The 25,310-nt window shown below is 48.2% G+C and overlaps 1 protein-coding gene across 1 annotated transcript in view; it reads left to right on the top strand.

The window, feature by feature from the left end:
- Positions 1-25,310, top strand: part of LOC122611518 — a 113,116-nt gene that overhangs the window by 27,537 nt on the left and 60,269 nt on the right. The window contains 8 exon segments of the mRNA XM_043784654.1: positions 1,046-1,555; positions 1,772-2,128; positions 2,719-9,996; positions 10,564-10,872; positions 11,017-12,825; positions 12,887-12,979; positions 16,369-16,591; positions 16,593-17,164. Coding sequence (XP_043640589.1) covers positions 1,046-1,555; positions 1,772-2,128; positions 2,719-9,996; positions 10,564-10,872; positions 11,017-12,825; positions 12,887-12,979; positions 16,369-16,591; positions 16,593-17,164 — 11,151 coding nt within the window.

Below are 25,310 nucleotides of genomic sequence, written 5' to 3'. Positions count from 1 at the left end.
GTCTTCCGACTGAGTTGAGCTTTGGATTCAATTCCAGACTCAGGGAATGCGGCTGAGCTGGGCTTAGCTGAAAGGTTAGATGGCTTGCCGACTGCCGGTTTATGCAATTCGAGAATTCTTGTGAATGTATTAAACTTAATGCCGATATGGCTACTTATACAAAATGGTTAGATTATTCTATAGGAATATTATTACCATAGGAGGAAACCGATATGCTACTACTATTTGCATGGACCTTATTAGTTGCCATCTCTTTTTTTTAAATTTTGATATACTTTGGTTAAAGCTGTGCTGTAGCGCTTATACCTTCTGTTAGAGTATAAAAGAAAGGAACGAATTTAAGAATTCCCCAAACTAGAGATGTATACGGCTTGAACATTCCAAACGAAAATGGCCCGTCCCATTAACATTGACCACACAGCCAATTGGCATGCAAAGCGTATGCAACTGGTGCATCCTGTGCTGTGACATTGCAACCAGTGGCTGCCACGCCGCTGAAACGACACTGAAATGTCATGCGTAACATGCAAATCTCGGATGCATCCACTGGAGTTCCAGCCACAGCAGCGAATCCAACTCCAAGTGCGGCTGCAAAGCGAGCAAAGCGCATTGAAGCGGCAAAATGCGTAGAGCACTAGAATGAGGCTGAGATTGGAGTCTGTCCGACTGTCAGCGGGGGGTAACTACACTTGGAGATGCAATAGAACTCTTGAATATGTTCCTATACTTTGAAATTTAGAATCCTTGTACTGCAAGAATTTTAAATTTGTAGGATAAAGCAAATAAATCCTATACATTTTTATAGATCATAGACTTTTAACTACGTATTTGTAAGATGTTTAAGGTTTAAAAACTAGATTGCTTAATACTAGAAGTTTCTTTACTAACCGATTCACTTTAAAGCCCCTAGTGAGTAAGCTTCCACTTCAGTGTATTCTCGGAGGTGGAGATAAATGGCCTGCGTTCGGATTTTAATTACTTGTCATTTGTTGCGTGGCACATTCGATTAATCAAAGCTCCGCTCTCCGCTCTCTTTCCCCCATAGACATTGACGAATGCCAAGATCCCGCGATAGCAGCGCGATGCGTGGATAACGCCGAGTGCTGCAACCTGCCGGCGCACTTCCTCTGCAAGTGCAAGGATGGATATGAGGGTGACGGCGAGGTTCTGTGCACGGATGTGGACGAGTGCCGCAATCCGGAGAACTGCGGTCCCAACGCCCTGTGCACCAACACGCCGGGCAATTACACATGCTCCTGCCCGGAGGGCTATGTGGGCAACAATCCGTATCGGGAGGGTTGCCAGGATGTGGACGAGTGCTCGTACCCGAATGTCTGCGGACCCGGTGCCATATGTACGAATCTCGAGGGCAGTTATCGCTGCGACTGCCCGCCGGGATACGACGGCGATGGACGCTCGGAGTCCGGTTGCGTGGACCAGGATGAGTGCGCACGGACGCCCTGCGGCCGGAACGCGGATTGTTTGAACACGGACGGCAGCTTCCGCTGCTTGTGTCCGGACGGCTACAGTGGGGATCCCATGCACGGCTGCGAGGGTAAGTAGAGTAGCTATACAGCTATACAGTATGGAAATTAAATTAGCTCATTGTTCCATTTTGGTTGTTTTTTGCACTCTTGTTTTTTGAACTTGAATTGGCGGCACCTTCAACATACGAACAAACACCTACACACACATTATTATTACTATAATCGTACATTAATGCACCGCAACATGCAACATTAATACAACAATTAATGCCTAACGCCGGCAGATGTCGATGAATGCGCCACTAACAATCCATGCGGTTTGGGTGCTGAATGCGTGAACCTGGGCGGTAGCTTCCAGTGCCGCTGTCCCTCCGGTTTTGTGCTGGAGCACGATCCGCATGCGGATCAGTTGCCCCAGCCGCAGAACACCCAACAATTGGGCTACGGGCCGGGGGCGACGGACGTGGTGCCCTATCAGAGGACCTCGGGCGCCGGTCTGGCCTGCCTGGACATCGATGAGTGCAATCAGCCGGACGGAGTGGCCAAGTGCGGCACTAATGCCAAGTGCATTAACTTCCCCGGCTCCTACCGCTGCCTGTGTCCCAGTGGATTCCAAGGACAAGGCTATTTGCACTGCGAGAGTTAGTATCCTGCCTGCTTTTTGCCTTTGCCTGGGTTCTATAAACATTGCTTTGAAAGAAAAGAATTTAGAAAAAAAGTAGGAAGCCATTAAACATATTATATAAAATGTTACATATGTAATGTAAAATATATTCATTTTTAAAATTTGAAGAAAGTAGAAAACCTGCTGTTTATAGAGCCCTTGCATTTTAGTAGCTCACAAAGCTGGCAAATCCCCAAGTTTCTTTAAGTACTTTTGCCAGCCTTGTTTCTTGCTTCCTCCCCTGCTTTCCAACACCTAGCTGTTTTGCAAGCTTCAAGCTTGGCTTATTTGCTTTTCCGGCAGATGCATGCTTTTCAGACAGCTTCCTTTTGTATTTCCGTAGTCCCATCTTCCCGTACTCTTCTCTATATCTGTGTACCCCGCCCGATCCCGCTCCCCCACTTCACGCTGTGCTCCCTCGCCTATCATCCGATTCTGTATTGTTTTGCATACTAATTAAATTAATTATAATATATTTAACTCACCCCAAAACCCGCAAACGAACACGCGCGCCCCTTCTCCAATCAACCATCACCCCTGTCCCTGCACCAACTGGAAATCGCGTAGACATCAACGAGTGTCAGGATAATCCGTGTGGGAAGAATGCGATCTGCACGGACACCGTTGGCAGCTTCGTGTGCACATGCAACCCGGACTATACCGGTGATCCGTTCCGTGGTTGTGTGGATATCGATGAGTGTACCGCGTTGGATAAGCCCTGTGGACAGCATGCGGTATGCGAAAATACTGTTCCTGGCTACAATTGCAAGTGCCCGCAGGGATATGATGGCAAACCCGATCCCAAGGTGGCCTGCGAGCAGGTGGATGTCAATATACTGTGCAGCAGTAACTTCGATTGTACCAATAATGCGGAGTGCATTGAGAATCAGTGCTTCTGCTTGGACGGATTCGAACCCATTGGATCCAGTTGTGTGGACATCGATGAGTGTCGCACCCACGCCGAGGTGTGTGGTCCCCATGCCCAGTGCCTGAATACGCCCGGATCGTACGGCTGTGAATGCGAGGCGGGATATGTGGGCAGTCCGCCAAGAATGGCGTGCAAGCAGCCTTGCGAGGATGTGCGGTGTGGAGCCCATGCCTACTGCAAACCGGATCAGAATGAAGCCTACTGTGTGTGCGAGGATGGATGGACCTACAACCCGAGCGATGTCGCTGCGGGATGTGTGGACATTGATGAGTGCGATGCGATGCATGGACCTTTCGGAAGCTGTGGTCAGAATGCCACGTGTACAAACAGTGCTGGAGGATTTACATGTGCCTGCCCTCCTGGATTCTCGGGAGATCCGCACTCCAAATGCGTCGATGTCGATGAGTGCCGAACAGGAGCCAGCAAGTGTGGCACCGGAGCTGAATGTGTGAACGTACCAGGTGGTGGATACACCTGTCGCTGCCCCGAGAACACCATTGCCGATCCGGATCCTAGTGTAAGGTGTGTACCTATTGTCAGCTGCTCCGCTAACGAAGACTGCCCGGGTAACTCCATCTGTGATGCTACAAAGCGCTGCCTGTGTCCCGAACCAAATATTGGCAATGACTGCCGTCATCCCTGCGAAGCCCTCAATTGTGGAGCACATGCCCAGTGCATGCTGGCCAATGGACAGGCTCAGTGCATGTGTGCTCCAGGATACACAGGAAACTCTGCTCTTGCAGGAGGATGTAATGACATCGATGAATGTCGCGCGAATCCCTGCGCAGAGAAGGCAATCTGTTCGAATACAGCCGGAGGCTATCTGTGCCAGTGTCCAGGTGGATCCAGTGGAGATCCATACCGCGAGGGATGCATTACCTCAAAGACGGTGGGCTGCTCTGATGCCAATCCTTGCGCGACTGGTGAGACCTGCGTTCAAGACTCATACACGGGCAACAGCGTGTGCATTTGTCGACAGGGTTATGAGCGAAATCCCGAGAACGGCCAGTGCCAGGATGTGGATGAGTGCTCGGTGCAAAGAGGAAAACCCGCTTGTGGACTGAATGCTCTCTGTAAGAATTTGCCTGGTAGCTACGAGTGCCGCTGCCCACAGGGCCATAACGGAAATCCCTTCATCATGTGCGAGATCTGCAATACGGCGGAGTGCCAGTGTCAGTCGCCGTACAAGCTTGTTGGAAATAGTTGTGTTCTGTCAGGTTGCTCCAGTGGACAGGCCTGTCCCAGCGGAGCTGAGTGCATCTCCATAGCTGGAGGTGTTAGTTACTGTGCCTGTCCCAAGGGATACCAAACCCAACCGGATGGAAGCTGTGTAGATATCGACGAGTGCGAAGAACGCGGCGCTCAATTGTGTGCCTTTGGAGCTCAGTGCGTAAACAAGCCAGGAAGCTATAGTTGCCACTGCCCCGAGGGCTATCAGGGAGATGCCTACAACGGACTATGTGCCCTTGCACAAAGGAAATGCGCTGCCGATAGGGAGTGCGCTAGCAACGAAAAATGCATCCAGCCAGGAGAGTGTGTTTGCCCTCCTCCTTATTTCCTGGATCCGCAGGACAACAACAAGTGCAAGAGCCCTTGCGAACGCTTCCCATGTGGCATCAATGCCAAGTGTACGCCCTCAGATCCTCCGCAGTGTATGTGTGAGGCTGGATTCAAGGGAGATCCACTGCTGGGATGCACCGACGAAGACGAGTGCTCCCATCTCCCTTGTGCCTATGGAGCCTACTGTGTAAACAAGAAGGGCGGATACCAGTGCGTGTGCCCCAAGGATTATACAGGAGATCCGTACAAGAGTGGCTGCATCTTTGAGAGCGGCACACCAAAGAGCAAGTGTCTGAGCAACGATGATTGCGCCAGTAATCTAGCCTGCTTGGAAGGTAGCTGCGTCAGCCCATGCAGCAGTCTTCTGTGTGGATCGAATGCCTACTGTGAGACGGAGCAACATGCTGGCTGGTGTCGCTGCCGTGTGGGATACGTTAAAAATGGCGATGGAGATTGTGTGTCTCAGTGTCAGGACGTGATCTGCGGCGATGGAGCTCTCTGCATTCCAACCAGCGAGGGACCCACCTGCAAGTGCCCGCAAGGACAGCTCGGCAATCCCTTCCCAGGCGGCAGCTGCAGCACGGATCAGTGCTCAGCCGCCAGACCTTGTGGTGAGCGGCAGATCTGCATCAATGGAAGATGCAAAGAGCGCTGCGAGGGTGTGGTCTGTGGTATTGGAGCCACCTGCGATAGAAACAATGGAAAGTGCATCTGCGAGCCAAACTTTGTGGGTAATCCCGACTTGATCTGTATGCCACCTATCGAGCAGGCCAAGTGCTCTCCAGGATGTGGAGAGAACGCACACTGCGAATACGGTTTAGGTCAGAGCCGATGTGCCTGTAACCCAGGAACCTTTGGTAATCCCTATGAAGGCTGTGGAGCGCAAAGCAAGAACGTATGCCAGCCGAATAGCTGTGGACCCAATGCCGAGTGCCGTGCTGTGGGCAACCACATCTCCTGTGTTTGTCCACAGGGTTTCAGTGGTAATCCCTACATTGGCTGCCAGGATGTGGATGAGTGTGCCAACAAACCATGTGGTCTAAATGCCGCCTGTTTGAATAGAGCCGGAGGATTCGAGTGCTTGTGTCTTTCTGGACATGCCGGAAATCCCTACAGTAGTTGTCAACCCATTGAGAGCAAATTCTGCCAAGATGCGAATAAGTGCCAGTGCAATGACCGAGTGGAATGTCCGGATGGCTACAGTTGCCAGAAAGGACAATGCAAGAACCTCTGCTCCCAGGCTTCATGTGGTCCAAGAGCCATCTGCGATGCCGGAAATTGCATCTGCCCCATGGGTTACATTGGAGATCCCCACGACCAAGTGCAGGGTTGCAGCGTTCGCGGTCAGTGTGGCAACGACGCCGACTGCCTGCACTCTGAGATCTGCTTCCAGTTAGGTAAGGGTCTGCGCAAATGTGTGGACGCGTGCTCCAAGATTCAGTGTGGACCCAATGCCCTCTGCGTGTCCGAGGATCATAGATCTTCTTGTATATGCTCTGACGGATTCTTCGGAAATCCAAGCAACCTACAGGTGGGTTGCCAGCCGGAAAGAACAGTGCCCGAGGAAAAGGATAAATGTAAATCGGATCAGGACTGTACTCGAGGATACGGTTGTCAAGCCAGCGTTCACGGCATCAAGGAGTGCATTAACCTGTGCTCTAATGTCGTCTGCGGACCCAACGAGCTGTGCAAGATTAACCCAGCTGGGCATGCGATTTGCAATTGCGCCGAGAGCTATGTCTGGAACCCAGTGGTCTCTTCCTGCGAAAAGCCTTCACTGCCGGACTGCACCAGTGACGCTAATTGCCCTGATGCATCTGCCTGTCGACCGGATGTCTTGGGAGTCCTTAAGTGCGTCGCCATTTGTGATGCCTTCACGTGCCCAGCCAACTCGGTTTGCCTAGCCCGTCAGCACCAGGGACGCTGTGATTGTCTGAACGGTTTCGTGGGTAACCCCAACGACAGGAATGGCTGCCAGCCGGCCCAGAAACATCACTGCAAAAACCACGCCGAGTGCCAGGAGTCCGAGGCCTGTATTAAGGATGAATCTACCCAAACCCTCGGATGTCGTCCAGCGTGTGATACGGTGAAGTGTGGACCCCGTGCCGTTTGTGTCACCAACAATCATCAGGCGCAGTGTCAGTGCCCACCTGGACCATTCGCCGGAGATCCATACGATCCATTTAATGGCTGCCAGAGTGTTCCTTGTGTTTACAACCATGACTGTCCACCCAGCCAGATGTGCAACCGGATGACACACACATGCTTCGATGTGTGCGACGAGGAGTCGTGCGGTGATAATGCCATTTGCTTAGCTGAGGATCATCGGGCTGTCTGCCAGTGTCCACCTGGATTTAAGGGAGATCCGTTACCGGAAGTGGCCTGCACCAAACAGGGCGGTTGTGCCGCTGGAACTTGCCACCCCTCGGCAATTTGCGAAGTCACTCCGGAAGGACCTTTCTGCAAGTGTCCGCCGCTTTTTGTGGGCGACCCGAAGTCGGGTGGCTGTCGTCCAGATGGTCAGTGCCCGAATGGAGACGCCGACTGCCCAGCCAACACCATCTGCGCCGGAGGAAGATGCCAGAATCCCTGCGACAACGCTTGTGGATCGAATGCTGATTGCAAGGTTGTCAATAGGAAACCCGTCTGCAGTTGTCCCCTGCGATTCCAGCCTATCTCGGATACTGCCAAGGACGGATGTGCCCGCACCATATCTAAATGTCTCACAGACGTCGACTGCGGAGGAGCGCTGTGCTACAATGGACAATGCCGTATTGCATGCAGGAACAGCCAAGATTGCTCCGATGGCGAAAGCTGCTTAAAGAACGTCTGTGTGGTTGCCTGTCTGGATCACAGTCAGTGCGCCAGTGGACTGGCCTGTGTCGAGGGCCACTGCACCATCGGCTGTCGCAGCAACAAGGAGTGCAAGCAGGATCAGTCTTGCATTGAGAACAAGTGCCTGAATCCTTGCCAGTCTGCCAACAGTTGTGGTCCAAATGCCCTGTGCAGCATTGATCAGCACCATAGCCAGTGCAGCTGCCCGGAAGGTTTCGAGGGCAACCCCACACCGGAACAGGGATGCGTTCGTGTTCCAGCTCCCTGCTTAGCCAGTAATCAATGTCCCAGCGGACACATGTGCATTGGAAATCAATGTAATCTTCCCTGCACCAAGACCGCTTCCTGTGCAGTTGGAGAACGTTGCTATCAACAAGTCTGTCGCAAGGTGTGCTATACCAGCAACAACTGTTTGGCTGGAGAAATCTGTAATTCGGACAGGACGTGCCAGCCAGGATGTGATTCAGATGCCGATTGTCCACCCACCGAACTGTGTCTGACCGGAAAGTGCAAGTGCGCCACCGGATTTATAGGCACACCTTTTGGATGCTCGGATATTGATGAGTGCACGGAACAGCCCTGCCATGCCAGTGCTCGATGCGAGAACCTTCCGGGAACCTATCGTTGTGTATGTCCCGAAGGAACAGTCGGCGATGGGTACTCCCAACCGGGTTGCTCGCAGCCCAGGCAATGCCACAAACCAGACGATTGTGCCAATAATCTGGCCTGTATACATGGAATGTGCACGGATCCTTGCCTACATACTGTTTGCGGCATTAATGCCAATTGCCAGTCGGAAGGACACGAAGCTCTATGCAGCTGTCCAGCTGGATTCTTGGGAGACCCCAACGACACTGGAGTCGGATGCTTCAAGGTGGAGTGCATCGACCATGTGGACTGTGCTGAAGATCGTGCCTGCGATGCGGAAACCAATCGATGCATTAAACCATGTGACCTAACTAGTTGCGGAAAGGGCAGTTGCCAGGTGAAGGATCACAAGGCGACATGTGCCTGTCACGAAGGATATCAATTAGTCAACGGAGTATGTGAGGACGTCAACGAGTGTCTATCGCAGCCATGCCATAGCACAGCTTTTTGCAACAATCTTCCAGGAACCTACACTTGCCAGTGCCCGGAGGGATTGATCGGAGATCCCCTGCAGGCCGGTTGTCGGGATCCCAATGAGTGTTTGAGTGATGCGGACTGTCCTGCCTCAGCTAGTTGCCAAAACTCCCGATGCCGTAGTCCTTGTGAGCGGCAGAATGCTTGTGGATTAAATGCTAACTGCCAGGCGCAGTCCCATCAAGCCATTTGCACTTGTCCTCTGAATTCCCGTGGAGATCCCACCATCGAGTGCGTACACATTGAGTGCGCGGACAATGACGATTGCTCCGGAGAGAAAGCATGCCTGGACTCGAAGTGCATAGATCCCTGTTCACTGCCCAATGCCTGTGGAGCTTTGGCTCGCTGCTCGGTGCAGAATCACATCGGAGTCTGCTCCTGCGAAGCGGGCAGCACCGGAGATGCCAAATTGGGCTGTGTGCAGCTGCAATACTGCCAGCAGGACGGACAATGTGCCCAAGGAAGCATATGCTCCCATGGAATTTGCAGTCCGCTGTGCAGCACCAACCGAGATTGTATTTCGGAACAATTGTGTTTGCAGGGCGTCTGTCAGGGAACCTGCAAGTCAAACTCAACCTGTCCCCAGTTCCAGTTCTGTTCGAATAACATTTGCACCAAGGAGCTGGAGTGCCGATCCGATAGCGAGTGTGGCGAAGACGAAACCTGTCTGAGTGATGCCTATGGGCGTGCAAAGTGTGAGTCCGTGTGTCTTGGTCGCGCTGCCTGTGGTAGGAATGCAGAATGCGTTGCCCGTTCCCATGCTCCCGATTGCCTCTGCAAGGAGGGATTCTTCGGGGACGCCAAGTCAGGATGCCGAAAGATCGAGTGCACTACCGACGATGACTGCTCTAATGACAAGAGCTGCGACAACCACATGTGCAAGATTGCCTGCCTTATTGGACAGCCGTGCGGAGAGAATGCCCTCTGCACCACAGAACACCACCAGCAGGTTTGCCACTGCCAGCCAGGATTTTCCGGAGATCCGCGGGTTCGTTGCGATGTTATAGACTTTTGCCGAGATGCTCCGTGCGGTCCCGGAGCCCGTTGCCGAAACGCGAGGGGGTCGTACAAATGCACCTGTCCCCCGGGACTCGTTGGTGATCCGTACAACGAGGGCTGTCGCAGCTCCGTTGAGTGCGAGACCAACGAGGACTGTCCCCCGCATGCCGCATGCACCAAAACCAATGGGGTGGCCAAGTGCCGCGATGTCTGTGCCCAGCTGCAATGTGGCCCCAATGCGGAATGTGTTCCGAAGGGCCATGTGGCGCAGTGTGCATGCCGCAGCGGCTACGATGGCCAACCCGCCGACCGGGTGGCCGGCTGTAAGCCGCTGCCCTCTCCCTGTCAGGTCACCGGCGACTGTCCGACCAACACATACTGCTCGGATAGCGTCTGCAAACGTAAGTATTAACACCCACCCAGCACCGGGCCTAAACCGACTACCAGACAACGTGAATTGGCTAATCAACCTTGTAACAACCTTTTAGTACTACTACTTACTCAAAAACTAGCACTGATGTACTTACCTGAGCTGTTATGGCACTAAACAGGAGCTTATCCTTTAAACAATAATAATTTACAGATCCTGATGATCTGATGAATACACATAATAGTTCGATAAGCGCAATACTTGCTAATTTATAACTTGTGATATTAAATATCAAAAAATCCTTACAATTTATATTTACTGAAGTTCCTTTATAAGGAACTGCAATGTCCTATTTCTACCTAAAAGACTGTATTAGATAGCATTACTACCACTACAACACAACCTTTGACTGGCTTAAAGCCTACGAACTTAACCAAATGCTATTATATAACTAAGACTAACGGCAAACTAAAATGAAAATACAACAAATTACACATTTGACTACACGCCACGAACAAATCGAGACCGTAACGCCAACCGAGATAAATACTCATTCCCTTGAAAGCGAGTTATTAATTTATGATCTTTATCCAAACAGCTGCGTGTGTTCTGGACACCGAATGTGGAGCATTCGAAGTGTGTCAAGGTGGCCAATGCTTCAATCCCTGCCTTCAACCGCAGGCCTGTGGCCAGAATGCCGAGTGCGTGATGCAGAATCATCTGAAACAGTGCCATTGCCCGGAGGGCTTCACCGGCGACTCTGCGAAGGAGTGTGTGCGTGTGCCGGTGGCCTGCGATGGCGAGTGCGCTCCTGGATATACCTGCCGCGACTCCATGTGCCTGCCTGAGTGCCACAACGATCTGGAGTGCGCCTCCAACGAGAAGTGCCTGAAGGGCAGCTGTATGCGTAAGTAGTCTAGCCATATATCATAATGCACCAACGAATATTATGAGCGGGCCCACCAATAAATCGATTCATATTCTGCCAACTTTCCCTAATTCCACTTTACTCTATGCACAACCCAATCTAATCATAATCTTTATTTTCTAGTGACCTGTCGGGTGGACAACGATTGCTTCCTGGGTCACGTTTGCCTGCACAACAAGTGCGTGTATGGCTGCCATGTGGACGATGACTGCAGTGCCTCAGAGTCTTGTCGCAACGATAAGTGCGTAAACCCTTGTCTGGAGAATCCCTGTGGTCCCAATGCTGCCTGTTCGGTGTCCAACCACCGTGCTAGCTGCAGTTGTCTGGAGAGTATGGTGCCCAATCCCACACCCCAGGTGGGCTGCGTCCGTTCTCCCCCCTTGGAATGCCGCGAGAATCGCGACTGTGGAAATGGATTGGCTTGCTTCGAGTCGGTATGCCGACCTCTATGCGCCGACGATGCCGGCTGCTTGACCAACGAGCGTTGTCAGCAGGGAGTTTGCAAACCCCTCTGCCGCCACGACAATGAGTGCGGTCATGGAGAGCTCTGCCTGGGCCTGAATTGCGTACCTGGATGCCGTTCCGATCAGGGTTGCCCCCAGGACTTGTCCTGCGTGGGTCAGCAGTGCGTGGATCCATGTGCAGATCCCACTGCCTGCGGCACTAATGCCCACTGTCAAACGATCGATCATAGGAAACAGTGCTTATGTCCAGAGGGTCTTGATGGCAATGCCAATGTGGCCTGCAAGGTGCCTCGCATTGCTTGTGGCAGGAACGAGGATTGCCAATCGAATCAGCTATGTTACGCTGGCAGCTGCCAAGGAAAGTGCAGGAACGACCAGAACTGCCTGGCGGATGAGCGTTGCATGAGAGGAACTTGTAGAACCGTATGCAACACCGATGAGGCCTGTGCTCAGGGACAGATTTGCGAAAACCGAATGTGCCAGACTGGATGTCGTACCGATTTGAGTTGTGCCACCGACGAGGCCTGCGTGAACAAGAAGTGCCAGAATCCGTGTCGCACACCCGGCCAATGTGGCCAGTGTGCCGACTGCCTTGTAGTCAACCATGGAGTCCAATGCCAGTGCCCCGCCGCCTTCATGGGAGACGGATTGACTGGCTGTCAACTTCCGCCGGAACGCTGCCATCCTGGCTGTGAATGCGACGAAAATGGAGCCTACTGTGCCGCCAAATGCTCAAGAACCGAGGATTGCGCCTGTGGACAACAGTGTGCCAGAGGAAAGTGCCGGAATAAGTGCGGACCCAAGCGCCAGTGTACAGTGGGTCAGCTTTGCGAGAGAGGCGCTTGCATTGCCGGGTGCAAGTCGAAGGGTGATTGTGCCGCCGACCAGAGCTGTGTCAATGGAAAGTGCTCCGATCCTTGTGCGAACGAGAAGGCTTGCGGACGGAATGCTCTTTGCACTGTGTCCGAGCACAGGATGCTCTGCTACTGTCCGGATGGATATGAAGGCGAGCCCAGTAAGGAGTGCGTGCAGTTCGAGTGCCGTGTGGACACCGATTGCGACAGCAATAAGCGCTGCGACCAAGGAAAGTGCCGCAATCCTTGTCTGGAGTATGGAGCTTGTGGCACCAATGCTCAGTGTCGGGTTGTGGGTCGCAAGGCCCAATGTTCATGTCCACCGGACTTTTTCGGCAATCCGGCGAGTGAGTGCCGACCCCTGGAAGGAGGATGCTCAAGCAAACCCTGTGGTGAAAACTCCAAGTGCACTGAGGTGCCCGGAGGCTATGAATGCGCTTGCATGGATGGCTGCATTGGTGACGCCCACCAGGGATGCCTTTGCGGCGGACCTCTAGTGAATGCCTGTCGGGATCAGCCGTGCGGACTAAATGCCGCCTGTCACGTATTGGAAAACAATCAAGCCGAATGCTACTGCCCGGAGGACTTCCCCAATGGTGATGCCTATGTGCAATGTAAGTGTATTAGATATTCGAGAATATTTCAGTTAGATTAAGAATTATCCTTTTAACAAAGGTTACTTGACCACGCCGAAGCAGGATTGTCGTACCCTAGGATGCGAAGTCGGCGGCTGTGTACGCCAGGGCTATGAATACGTTTGCCAACAGGGTAAGTCCCCAGTTTATGTACAGGTTTTGAGTGTTTTAGACCATACCGTACCGTTAATGCTAATCATGTTAACCAGCGTTTTTAAAAGTTATCGTTATTGTAATGAGTAAGCGTTATATCGTTGAAGTTTTTACCCTTACCAATATAACTGGAAGTTTGTTAGTAACTGATTGACATTGACTTTATATTGTTATAATATTCTTGGTTTAATTACATAGTTTTGAGTTGTTTAAACACAAAAACTTAAACCAGCTAATTAGCTAATTCCACTAATTTATCGGCCTTCGCGGCTGATTAGAACATTTGCCAAAAAAAAAAAAAACAAATCTGAATTCAGTGTAGTGTGTGTTTAAAAATACAAATGCTAATACATTTTGAGTTTTTTCTTAACAACTTATACACATGTGCGAAGTTTCAGGTATTAGTCTAATATCGACATTCCCCGCACGTACAAAAAACACGCTAAGAAACCAAAAAACCACCTACACAACCAACTCCTAATAGGCAACTATGTTGCTTTTCAAGCAACAGACATGCCGATGAATATATTCCAGTGCACAGTTCTTATTTGCAATTTTGTTTTATTTTTATTTGAGTTTTATTAGTTTTTAAGCACTTTAGTTTACAATACCATCAACGCATATGGAGATTCGTGAAATGTTGCTGTCGCTATCGCGGTTACCCAATCTGTGCCTACAATTCATTTTTGAAACATACATTACCTAAAGAAATACGCAACAAAATTAAGTTTAGTCATAAGCAAGTTAAAATTACCTTACTAAAATTACATTCACAATCAGTGCATTCCTTAAAAAAATATCAATAATTGTCCTTAGTTCCCATTAAGCTTCAAGCTTGCCATTTCATATCATTCGGCTTTCATGAAGCTAAGTTCTCATAGAAATCCTTTCCTAGTTACCATACAATTGGCTTTGAATAACCATCTGTATTGGCACTTAATAATGCGGCATTCATTATAACTGGGAAACAATTAACGCACAGAACAGTAAACAAGTTAATTCATCCCAATAAACATTTAGTCTAATGACAAATGCCGCGATAGCGATATGTAGTCTATAAAATTTGTAGTGAAACAACTGGTAAATCAGGAAACGTGCAAAGAAGGCACACTATTTAGAACTAAACAAATATTAAAAAAACAAAAAAAGAAAACAACACATAATGCCACGCTTATCATATAGACAACAATCCTCAACACATCCTTGATACTGAAAACAAAAAAAAAGAACGAAATCCCGACCCAAAATAATCCCATCCTTTCTCCGATTCCGCTGTGTCCACCCCCCTTGAACCTGAAATGATATTTTCCTATCGCTCTGTCGTTTCCTTTTGCTAATACCCTTTTGTCACATTTCTTAAATGAACAAAGTCTCAGATTGGGAACTGTGGACGGGACAATTCTCACACATAGTTCACATATGCTTGAAACAATTTCAAACCAATTGAGGAACATAGTTATCAAGTTAAGATCCATTACAACTGTGTACAGAACGATTACCAAAACAAAAGCAACATCAACAGCTACTACTACTTTTCAATGCATCCTTAAAGCAAGTCTACTGAATAACCGAAATTAAACCAACCGTTTATTATGTAAAAAGCTCCTTCTAAAATACGTATTAAGAAAGTTCCTTCCTATCTACCACTCTCTGCATAGATCGTCTATTGGTAAAACTCTATATAAACAACAACCCGAATTGATATAAATTGTAACTAAATTTAACTAACATTTCAATTATATTTTGGTACGTTTGACTAGTGATTAAGTTGTATATACAGCAAGTTGTACATACCTGTACATATATTCGTAAACGAATAGGTCGCACCTTGGTGGCCAATCAAACTAACCTCACCAAATACAATCTGTAAATATAAACCAAATTTGAAAGCTGTGAATTATAAATAACCCGAATAAATTTAGTTTGACACGTATATTTGTAACGAACTTTTCCAAATTGTATTTACCCATCGATTTTCAACTACTACTTATTTTTCACGTTCTTACTAAAGCACCCTTCTACAAAGCTAAACTTGCTATTGCCAGACTTGTACCTACACATCCTCCTCTTCCAATAGATCTTTCTATATCTCTCCTCTGAATCAATCACTCACTCACAAATCCAATCGCCAATAACGTGTCTCTCGTGAGGGCAGAGCGCATGTGTTGGATGTCGTGTAATTTTCGCCATTATTCAAACTGAACAAACAATAAACCAAAATATATATTAGCTCGAACTCGCATTAATCCCGAGATAATTCATTGCTCAACTAAGCCTGCCTTTAGTACAGCATCAAATTAATTGGGCGAATTGGGAAAGTGACAGGCTCTATGCTCGCTCGCAAAATGGTAATACATCAAGAATTGTAACTATGCTCACCCGATTTTACTGCTACCCCACTCGCTCACTTGTACGCTGATCGATAACCTCGGTCGAACTCATACCTACCAATGACAAAAACTAAAAAGCAGCCAATTTTATTGATAAGCATTGTTTTGGCCTGCCTATAGATACAAACAACCCTAGTTATTGTGAGATGTTCCCTTCACAGTTCTACAATTTGATTAAGACAAACCAAATAATAATCAGCCTTCGCTATAGTTGTCTGCCTAAACTAACTGCACCAATTGACTAAAGTTAGCCACTTAAGAGAAACTTTTCAAATTTTTAGTTTCCTCAGTTTTATTTTCTTTTAGTTACCTTATGATTTCTGATCGCACCGTCCCCTTATTTTAACTCGTTAAAAATCCCCGCTGAAATTTTCATTTACTTTAACAAACCCCAAGCACAAAACCCGCAACCCCAAAATCGAGTCCACAACAATCCCACTTACACTTAATTGAACACAGAAGCCGACCCACAGCAACACACACAACCCAACCCAAACACCCAAAAAAAAACACACAACACTCAAGCAATAAAGGCCCAATCCCAAATCAACCATAATACAAAAGAACTGAAAAATACTTTTTATATATTTTGTCGTTTAAGTTTTCGCCTTTTGTTTTTAGAAACGTTTAGCCTTAAGTCTTATCCGAGTCACCTTTACTCCATGTTTCCAAAATTTTGTGTATTACACTGTCTAATGCAATATCCCAACCAGCCCTGAATCTGAATCTTCCGCCAGACTATTGACTATAGACTTTGTCCATCAAGCTCAGTCCAAACTATGACTCGACGTTTTCAATGGCGCACTTTCGTTTCTATGTGTTTCCATACCCACAAAAAGATATATCTATTTAGTAGCGTACTGTACCGTTTATGCCACCGAATAGTTGAATGCACCCACCAACGATTAACATTTAAACAACCAAACAACTCCTGTCTATCTCTCTCTCGTTCTTCCCTGCCCTGGATATAATGTTATAGACACCGAACAATGCTACTCAGATACGGATTGTCCCAGTGAAAAATCATGCCTCCAAGGACACTGCAGCGATCCTTGTACAATGCGTGGCGTGTGTGGTTTGAATGCTCTCTGCAAAACCGTACTGCATCGACCGCGCTGCTCCTGCCCCAGTTGCCACACCGGTCGGCCAGAGATCGAGTGCAAGTCTGATCCGAAGTGCCTGGCCGAGGACACAGACCCAAAACCAAGAGCAGATCCCATGCTCCAGTGACTCCGAGTGCCCAGAGACGTTGCAGTGCGGCCAGTACGGTCAATGCACAGATCCGTGCAACAATCCGCTCTTCATCTGCGAGAGCAACAAGAAGTGCGAGACGAGACGTCACCAGCCCGTTTGTATCTGCAAGTCGGGCTTCATAGTGAATGAGTTCGGAGAACTGACGTGCGCCCCCGACAAGCGGGAGTGCTATCGCGACGATGACTGCGCCTCGAACATGGCCTGCGCCGATGGCAAGTGCCGCAATCCCTGCATCGTGCCCCTGGGCCGAGCCGCAATTTGTGCCGAGAACAAGTCCTGCGAGGTGCAGAACCACAAGCCAGTGTGCATTTGCATGCGCGACTGCCAGCCATCCATATCCATTTGCCTGCGCGACGCCGGTTGTCCGGCTAGCCAGGCTTGCCGGAAGCTCAAGTGCGTCGATCCGTGCGAGTTTGCCACATGCGCACCCAACTCGCCATGCATTGTCGAGGATCACAAGCCGATATGTAAATTCTGCCCAGCTGGATTTATAGCCGATGCCAAGAATGGATGTCAAAAAGGTAAAGCACCAAAAGTACTCTCTGTCACTCAGCTCTCTGTCGAGTGAAAGTGTCTTATGTTTCCGTCTCGAATATCTCTGTTTCCTGCTCTTTCTCACACACGCTCTCACCTTTTGCTAGCTCTGTCTTATTGTCTGTCCCCTTACCAAAAAATATAACAGCGATAAAGCACACAAACCAATTTGCCCGACGAAATGTATTGACCAAAGCCGCGTACTCCTGATTAGTCCTTTGGGCCTTGTCAATCTGTTTCCTTGCAATGTTTGTGGAAGTGTACATAGGTCTGAGAAATTAACAGCCTGTAGCCGTATCAAGCTTTCGCCTATTGATATGGTCAACTTTTCTTCCCAAAGCTTAGTTACAAGCCAAATTCAAGTCCAGCGACTTTAACCTTATGATCAGATGCTTTACGCTACAAGCACAGAGACTGGGCGAAAGCACTTAAATAAAAAGAGTTGTGCAAACATTGATCTGAATGATCGTTTGAAGCCACAAAAATACCAATAACATGAAGACACAATTACAAGAAAACTCTTCTGAACATTCACACACGCTCATGCTCACAGTTATAATAATCAATTTATTAATCAAATGCCTCTTGAATATTTGTACTATGAAATTTTAACCTATGAACCTAAAAAAACGGTAAAAAGATTTAATACTAATTAATACCAATCCAACACCAAAATGTAGCTAACTAATAGTAAGGGCGTTCGTTTCTAATTTGAAATTGATTAACCGTAAAATAGTTTATGAAGCTTCCGATATTTGTTTACAGTTGCAGTCGTACGCAAGAGAGTTAGATCCACACCTCCAAAAGTATATCCCTAGGTACACCCTTCTGTATATATAGTGCACCTTCCTTATTGTTGTAGCTTTACACTTTCTATCCTATTTTTGGTATATATTTGTAAATATTTTAACGTATTTTTTTATTTTTTAAATCTTACACTTTTATTTTGAAATATGTACAAAATACTCCACTCGTATATCCCAAAATTATGTAAAAAAAAAAATCCCAAAACCGTGAAATTTTGAAGCAGCTAAGCCAGGTGGCAACTGTACCTCAAACGAAGATTGCAGTGAAGCGCACCAATGTGGATCGTCGGGTAAATGTATCGACCCCTGCCTCACTTCCTGTGCAGGCGCGGTAAAGTGTGTTGTATCAGCTCATAGGGTTACGATATGTACGTGTCCATCCACCTTAACGAACAACACAGATTCGAACTGCACTTCGACAGATATAACACTAGAGACTACAACTCAAACAATTGAAACGACAACGGACTTTATTAACGTAAAATACACTGTAATGCAATTGGCAAATCAAACTGAAATGAGAACCCGGTTTACCGATATAGAAGCCGAAAACGAAACAACAGTTTCATACACAAGTACAACCGAGTCTTATAAGACGACTAAGCTACTTTCTACTAACCCAGTATCAGAGACTACGACACCTGGTACCGAAGTCAGAACCACATTGACCCTTGAAGAATCCACACTTCCTGCAGGATCAACAGACACTCCCATACCTTCAGACACAACTACTCGACCTTACTCACAACAAACGCCTGAATCTACCAGAGAAGTTCCAACCCTCCGGCCATATGAGGCATCTACTCCCAGTTCAGTATCTTTGGAAACTACTGTTCCACCAATCCCTCCAGTATCTTTGGAAACGACAGTTCCATCAATGACTTCAGAAACCACCACAACGGTTCCGATTGGTACAACACGTGGTCCAGTAACAGAACAGACTACCAGATCTCCGAGCGAAGTCAGAACCACAAAGACCCCTGAAGAATCCACACTTCCCGCAGGGTCAACAGCTAGAACTACTCCATCTGACAATTCTGAGTCGCCCACAACTTTACCTTCAGACTCAACTACTCGACCTTACCCACAACAAACGACTGAATCTACCAGTGAAGTTCCAACCCTCCGGCCATATGAGGCATCTACTCCCAGTTCAGTATCTTTGGAAACTACTGTTCCACCAATCCCTCCAGTATCTTTGGAAACGACAGTTCCATCAATCACTTCAGAAACCACCACAACGGTTCCGATTGGTACAACACGTGGTCCAGTAACAGAACAGACTACAAGATCTCCGAGCGAAGTCAGAACCACAAAGACTCCTGAAGAATCCACACTTCCTGCAGGGTCAACGGAGACACCCACAACATTACCTTCAGACAGAACTACTCGACCTTACCCACAACAAACGACTGAATCTACCAAAGTTCCAACCATCCGGCCCTTTGAGGCATCTACTCCCAGTCCAGTATCTTTGGAAACTACTGTTCCACCAATCCCTCCAGTATCTTTGGAAACGACAGTTCCATCAATGACTTCAGAAACCACCACAACGGTTCCGATTGGTACAACACGTGGTCCAGTAACTGAACAGACTACCAGATCTCCGAGCGAAGTCAGAACCACAAAGACCCCTGAAGAATCCACACTTCCTGCAGGGTCAACGGAGACACCCACAACATTACCTTCAGACAGAACTACTCGACCTTACCCACAACAAACGACTGAATCTACCAGAGAAGTTCCAACCCTCCGGCCATATGAGGCATCTACTTCCAGTTCAGTATCTTTGGAAACTACTGTTCCACCAATCCCTCCCCAATCCCTCCAGTATCTTTGGAAACGACAGTTCCATCAATGACTTCAGAAACCACCACAACGGTTCCGATTGGTACAACACGTGGTCCAGTAACAGAACAGACTACCAGATCTCCGAGCGAAGTCAGAACCACAAAGACCCTGAAGAATCCACACTTCCTGCAGGATCAACGGAGACACCCACAACATTACCTTCAGACAGAACTACTCGACCTTACCCACAACAAACGACTGAATCTACCAAAGTTCCAACCATCCGGCCTTTGAGGCATCTACTCCCAGTCCAGTATCTTTGGAAACTACTGTTCCACCAATCCCTCCAGTATCTTTGGAAACGACAGTTCCATCAATGACTTCAGAAACCACCACAACGGTTCCGATTGGTACAACACGTGGTCCAGTAACAGAACAGACTACAGATTCCGAGCGAAGTCAGAACCACAAAGACCCTGAAGAATCCACACTTCCTGCAGGATCAACGGAGACACCCACTACATTACCTTCAGACAGAACTACTCGACCTTACCCACAACAAACGACTGAATCTACCAGAGAAGTTCCAACCTCCGGCCATTGAGGCATCTACTTCCAGTTCAGTATCTTTGGAAACTACTGTTCCACCAATCCCTCCAGTATCTTTGGAAACGACAGTTCCATCAAAGACTTCAGAAACCACCACAACGGTTCCGATTGGTACAACACGTGGTCCAGTAACTGAACAGACTACCATATCTCCGAGCGAAGTCAGAACCACAAAGACCCCTGAAGAATCCACACTGCCTGCAGGATCAACGGAGACACCCACAACATTACCTTCAGACAGAACTACTCGAACTTACCCACAACAAACGACTGAATCTACCAGAGAAGTTCCAACCTCCGGCCATTGAGGCATCTACTCCAGTTCAGTATCTTTGGAAACTACTGTTCCACCAATCCTCCAGTATCTTTGGAAACTACCACCTCCAGTATCTTTGGAAACGACAGTTCCATCAAGCTTCAGAAACCACCACAACGGTACCGATTGGTACAACACGTGGTCCAGTAACAGAACAGACTACCAGATCTCCGAGCGAAGTCAGAACCACAAAGACTCCTGAAGAATCCACACTTCCTGCAGGATCAACGGAGACACCCACAACATTACCTTCAGACAGAACTACTCGACCTTACCCACAACAAACGACTGAATCTACCAGAGAAGTTCCAACCATCCGGCCATTTGAGGCATCTACTCCCAGTCCAGTATCTTTGAAAACTACTGTTCCACCAATCCCTCCAGTATCTTTGGAAACGACAGTTCCATCAATGACTTCAGAAACCACCACAACGGTTCCGATTGGTACAACACGTGGTCCAGTAACAGAACAGACTACCAGATCTCCGAGCGAAGTCAGAACCACAAAGACTCCTGAAGAATCCACACTTCCTGCAGGATCAACGGAGACACCCACAACATTACCTTCAGAACCAACTACTCGACCTTACTCACAACAAACGACTGAATCTACCAGAGAAGTTCCAACCCTCCGGCCATATGAGGCATCTACTTCCAGTTCAGTATCTTTGGAAACTACTGTTCCACCAATCCCTCCAGTATCTTTGGAAACGACAGTTCCATCAATGACTTCAGAAACCACCACAACGGTTCCGATTGGTACAACACGTGGTCCAGTAACAGAACAGACTACCAGATCTCCGAGCGAAGTCAGAACCACAAAGACCCCTGAAGAATCCACACTTCCTGCAGGATCAACGGAGACACCCACAACATTACCTTCAGACAGAACTACTCGACCTTACCCACAACAAACGACTGAATCTACCAGAGAAGTTCCAACCATCCGGCCATTTGAGGCATCTACTTCCAGTTCAGTATCTTTGGAAACTACTGTTCCACCAATCCCTCCAGTACCTTTGGAAACGACAGTTCCATCAAAGACTTCAGAAACCACCACAACGGTTCCGATTGGTACAACACGTGGTCCAGTAACAGAACAGACTACCAGATTTCCGAACGAAGTTAAAACCACAAAGACCCCTGAAGAATCCACACTTCCTGCAGGATCAACGGAGACACCCACAACATTACCTTCAGACACAACTACTCGACCTTACCCACAACAAACGACTGAATCTACCAGAGAAGTTCCAACCCTCCGGCCATATGAGGCATCTACTCCCAGTTCAGTATCTTTGGAAACTACTGTTCCACCAATCCCTCCAGTATCTTTGGAAACGACAGTTCCATCAATGACTTCAGAAACCACCACAACGGTTCCGATTGGTACAACACGTGGTCCAGTAACAGAACAGACTACCAGATCTCCGAGCGAAGTCAGAACCACAAAGACTCCTGAAGAATCCACACTTCCTGCAGGATCAACGGAGACACCCACAACATTACCTTCAGACACAACTACTCGACCTTACCCACAACAAACGACTGAATCTACCAGAGAAGTTCCAACCATCCGGCCGTTTGAGGCATCTACTCCCAGTTCAGTATCTTTGGAAACTACTGTTCCACCAATCCCTCCAGTATCTTTGGAAACGACAGTTCCATCAATCGCTTCAGAAACCACCACAACGGTTCCGATTGGTACAACACGTGGTCCAGTAACAGAACAGACTACCAGATCTCCGAGCGAAGTCAGAACCACAAAGACCCCTGAAGAATCCACACTTCCTGCAGGATCAACGGAGACACCCACAACATTACCTTCAGACAGAACTACTCGACCTTACCCACAACAAACGACTGAATCTACCAGAGAAGTTCCAACCATCCGGCCGTTTGAGGCATCTACTCCCAGTTCAGTATCTTTGGAAACTACTGTTCCACCAATCCCTCCAGTATCTTTGGAAACGACAGTTCCATCAATCGCTTCAGAAACCACCACAACGGTTCCGATTGGTACAACACGTGGTCCAGTAACAGAACAGACTACCAGATCTCCGAGCGAAGTCAGAACCACAAAGACCCCTGAAGAATCCACACTTCCTGCAGGATCAACGGAGACACCCACAACATTACCTTCAGAACCAACTACTCGACCTTACCCACAACAAACGACTGCATCTACCAGAGAAGTTACAACCATCCGGCCGTTTGAGGCATCTACTCCCAGTTCAGTATCTTTGGAAACTACTGTTCCACCAATCCCTCCAGTATCTTTGGAAACGACAGTTCCATCAAAGACTTCAGAAACCACCACAACGGTTCCGATTGGTACAACACGTGGTCCAGTAACTGAACAGACTACCAGATCTCCGAGCGAAGTCAGAACCACAAAGACCCCTGAAGAATCCACACTTCCTGCAGGATCAACGGAGACACCCACAACATTACCTTCAGACAGAACTACTCGACCTTACCCACAACAAACGACTGAATCTACCAGAGAAGTTCCAACCATCCGGCCGTTTGAGGCATCTACTCCCAGTTCAGTATCTTTGGAAACTACTGTTCCACCAATCCCTCCAGTATCTTTGGAAACGACAGTTCCATCAATGACTTCAGAAACCACCACAACGGTTCCGATTGGTACAACACGTGGTCCAGTAACAGAACAGACTACCAGATCTCCGAGCGAAGTCAGAACCACAAAGACCCTGAAGAATCCACACTTCCTGCAGGATCAACGGAGACACCCACAACATTACCTTCAGACAAACTACTCGACCTTACCCACAACAAACGACTGAATCTACCAGAGAAGTTCCAACCATCCGGCCGTTTGAGGCATCTACTTCCAGTTCAGTATCTTTGGAAACTACTGTTCCACCAATCCCTCCAGTATCTTTAGAAACGACAGTTTCATCAATCGCTTCAGAAACCACCACAACGGTTCCGATTGGTACAACACGTGGTCCAGTAACAGAACAGACTACCAGATCTCCGAGCGAAGTCAGAACCACAAAGACCCCTGAAGAATCCACACTTCCTGCCGGATCAACGGAGACACCCACAACATTACCTTCAGACACAACTACTCGACCTTACCCACAACAAACGACTGAATCTACCAGAGAAGTTCCAACTATTCGGCCGTTTGAGGCATCTACTCCCAGTTCAGTATCTTTGGAAACTACTGTTCCACCAATCCCTCCAGTATCTTTGGAAACGACAGTTCCATCAATCGCTTCAGAAACCACCTCAAATGTTCCGATTGGTACAACACGTGGTCCAGTAACAGAACAGACTACCAGATCTCCGAGCGAAGTCAGAACCACAAAGACCCCTGAAGAATCCACACTTCCTGCCGGATCAACGGAGACACCCACAACATTACCTTTAGACACAACTACTCGACCTTACCCACAACAAACGACGGAATCTACCAGAGAAGTTTCAACCATCCGGCCTTTTGAGGCATCTACTTCCAGTTCAGTATCTTTGGAAACTACTGTTCCACCAATCCCTCCAGTATCTTTGGAAACGACAGTTCCATCAATCGCTTCAGAAACCACCACAACGGTTCCGATTGGTACAACACGTGGTCCAGTAACAGAACAGACTACCAGATCTCCGAGCGAAGTCAGAACCACAAAGACCCCTGAAGAATCCACACTTCCTGCAGGATCAACGGAGACACCCACAACATTACCTTCAGACAGAACTACTCGACCTTACCCACAACAAACGACTGAATCTACCAGAGAAGTTCCAACCATCCGGCCGTTTGAGGCATCTACTCCCAGTTCAGTATCTTTGGAAACTACTGTTCCACCAATCCCTCCAGTATCTTTGGAAACGACAGTTCCATCAATGACTTCAGAAACCACCACAACGGTTCCGATTGGTACAACACGTGGTCCAGTAACAGAACAGACTACCAGATCTCCGAGCGAAGTCAGAACCACAAAGACCCCTGAAGAATCCACACTTCCTGCAGGGTCAACGGAGACACCCACACCATCCCCTTCAGACAAACTACTCGACCTTACCCACAACAAACGACTGAATCTACCAGAGAAGTTCCAACCATCCGGCCTTTTGAGGCATCTACTTCCAGTTCTGTATCTTTGGAAACTACTGTTCCACCAATCCCTCCAGTATCTTTGGAAACGACAGTTTCATCAATCGCTTCAGAAACCACCTCAAATGTTCCGATTGGTACAACACGTGGTCCTGTAACAGAACAGACTGCCACATCTCCGAGCGAAGTCAGAACCACAAAGACCCCTGAAGAATTCACACTTCCTGCCGGATCAACGGAGACACCCACAACATTACCTTCAGACACAACTACTCGACCTTACCCACAACAAACGACTGAATCTACCAGAGAAGTTCCAACTATTCTGCCATTTGAGGCATCTACTCCCAGTTCAGTATCATTGGAAACTACTGTTCCACCAATTCCTCCAGTATCTTTGGAAACGACAGTTCCATCAATGACTTCAGAAACCACCACAACGGTTCCGATTGGTACAACACGTGGTCCAGTAACTGAACAGACTACCAGATCTCCGAGCGAAGTCAGAACCACAAAGACCCCTGAAG

This window comes from Drosophila teissieri, chromosome 2L (assembly GCF_016746235.2).
Source record: "Drosophila teissieri strain GT53w chromosome 2L, Prin_Dtei_1.1, whole genome shotgun sequence".
NCBI classification, from domain to species: domain Eukaryota; kingdom Metazoa; phylum Arthropoda; class Insecta; order Diptera; family Drosophilidae; genus Drosophila; species Drosophila teissieri.
This window is presented reverse-complemented; position numbering and strand designations above follow the sequence as displayed.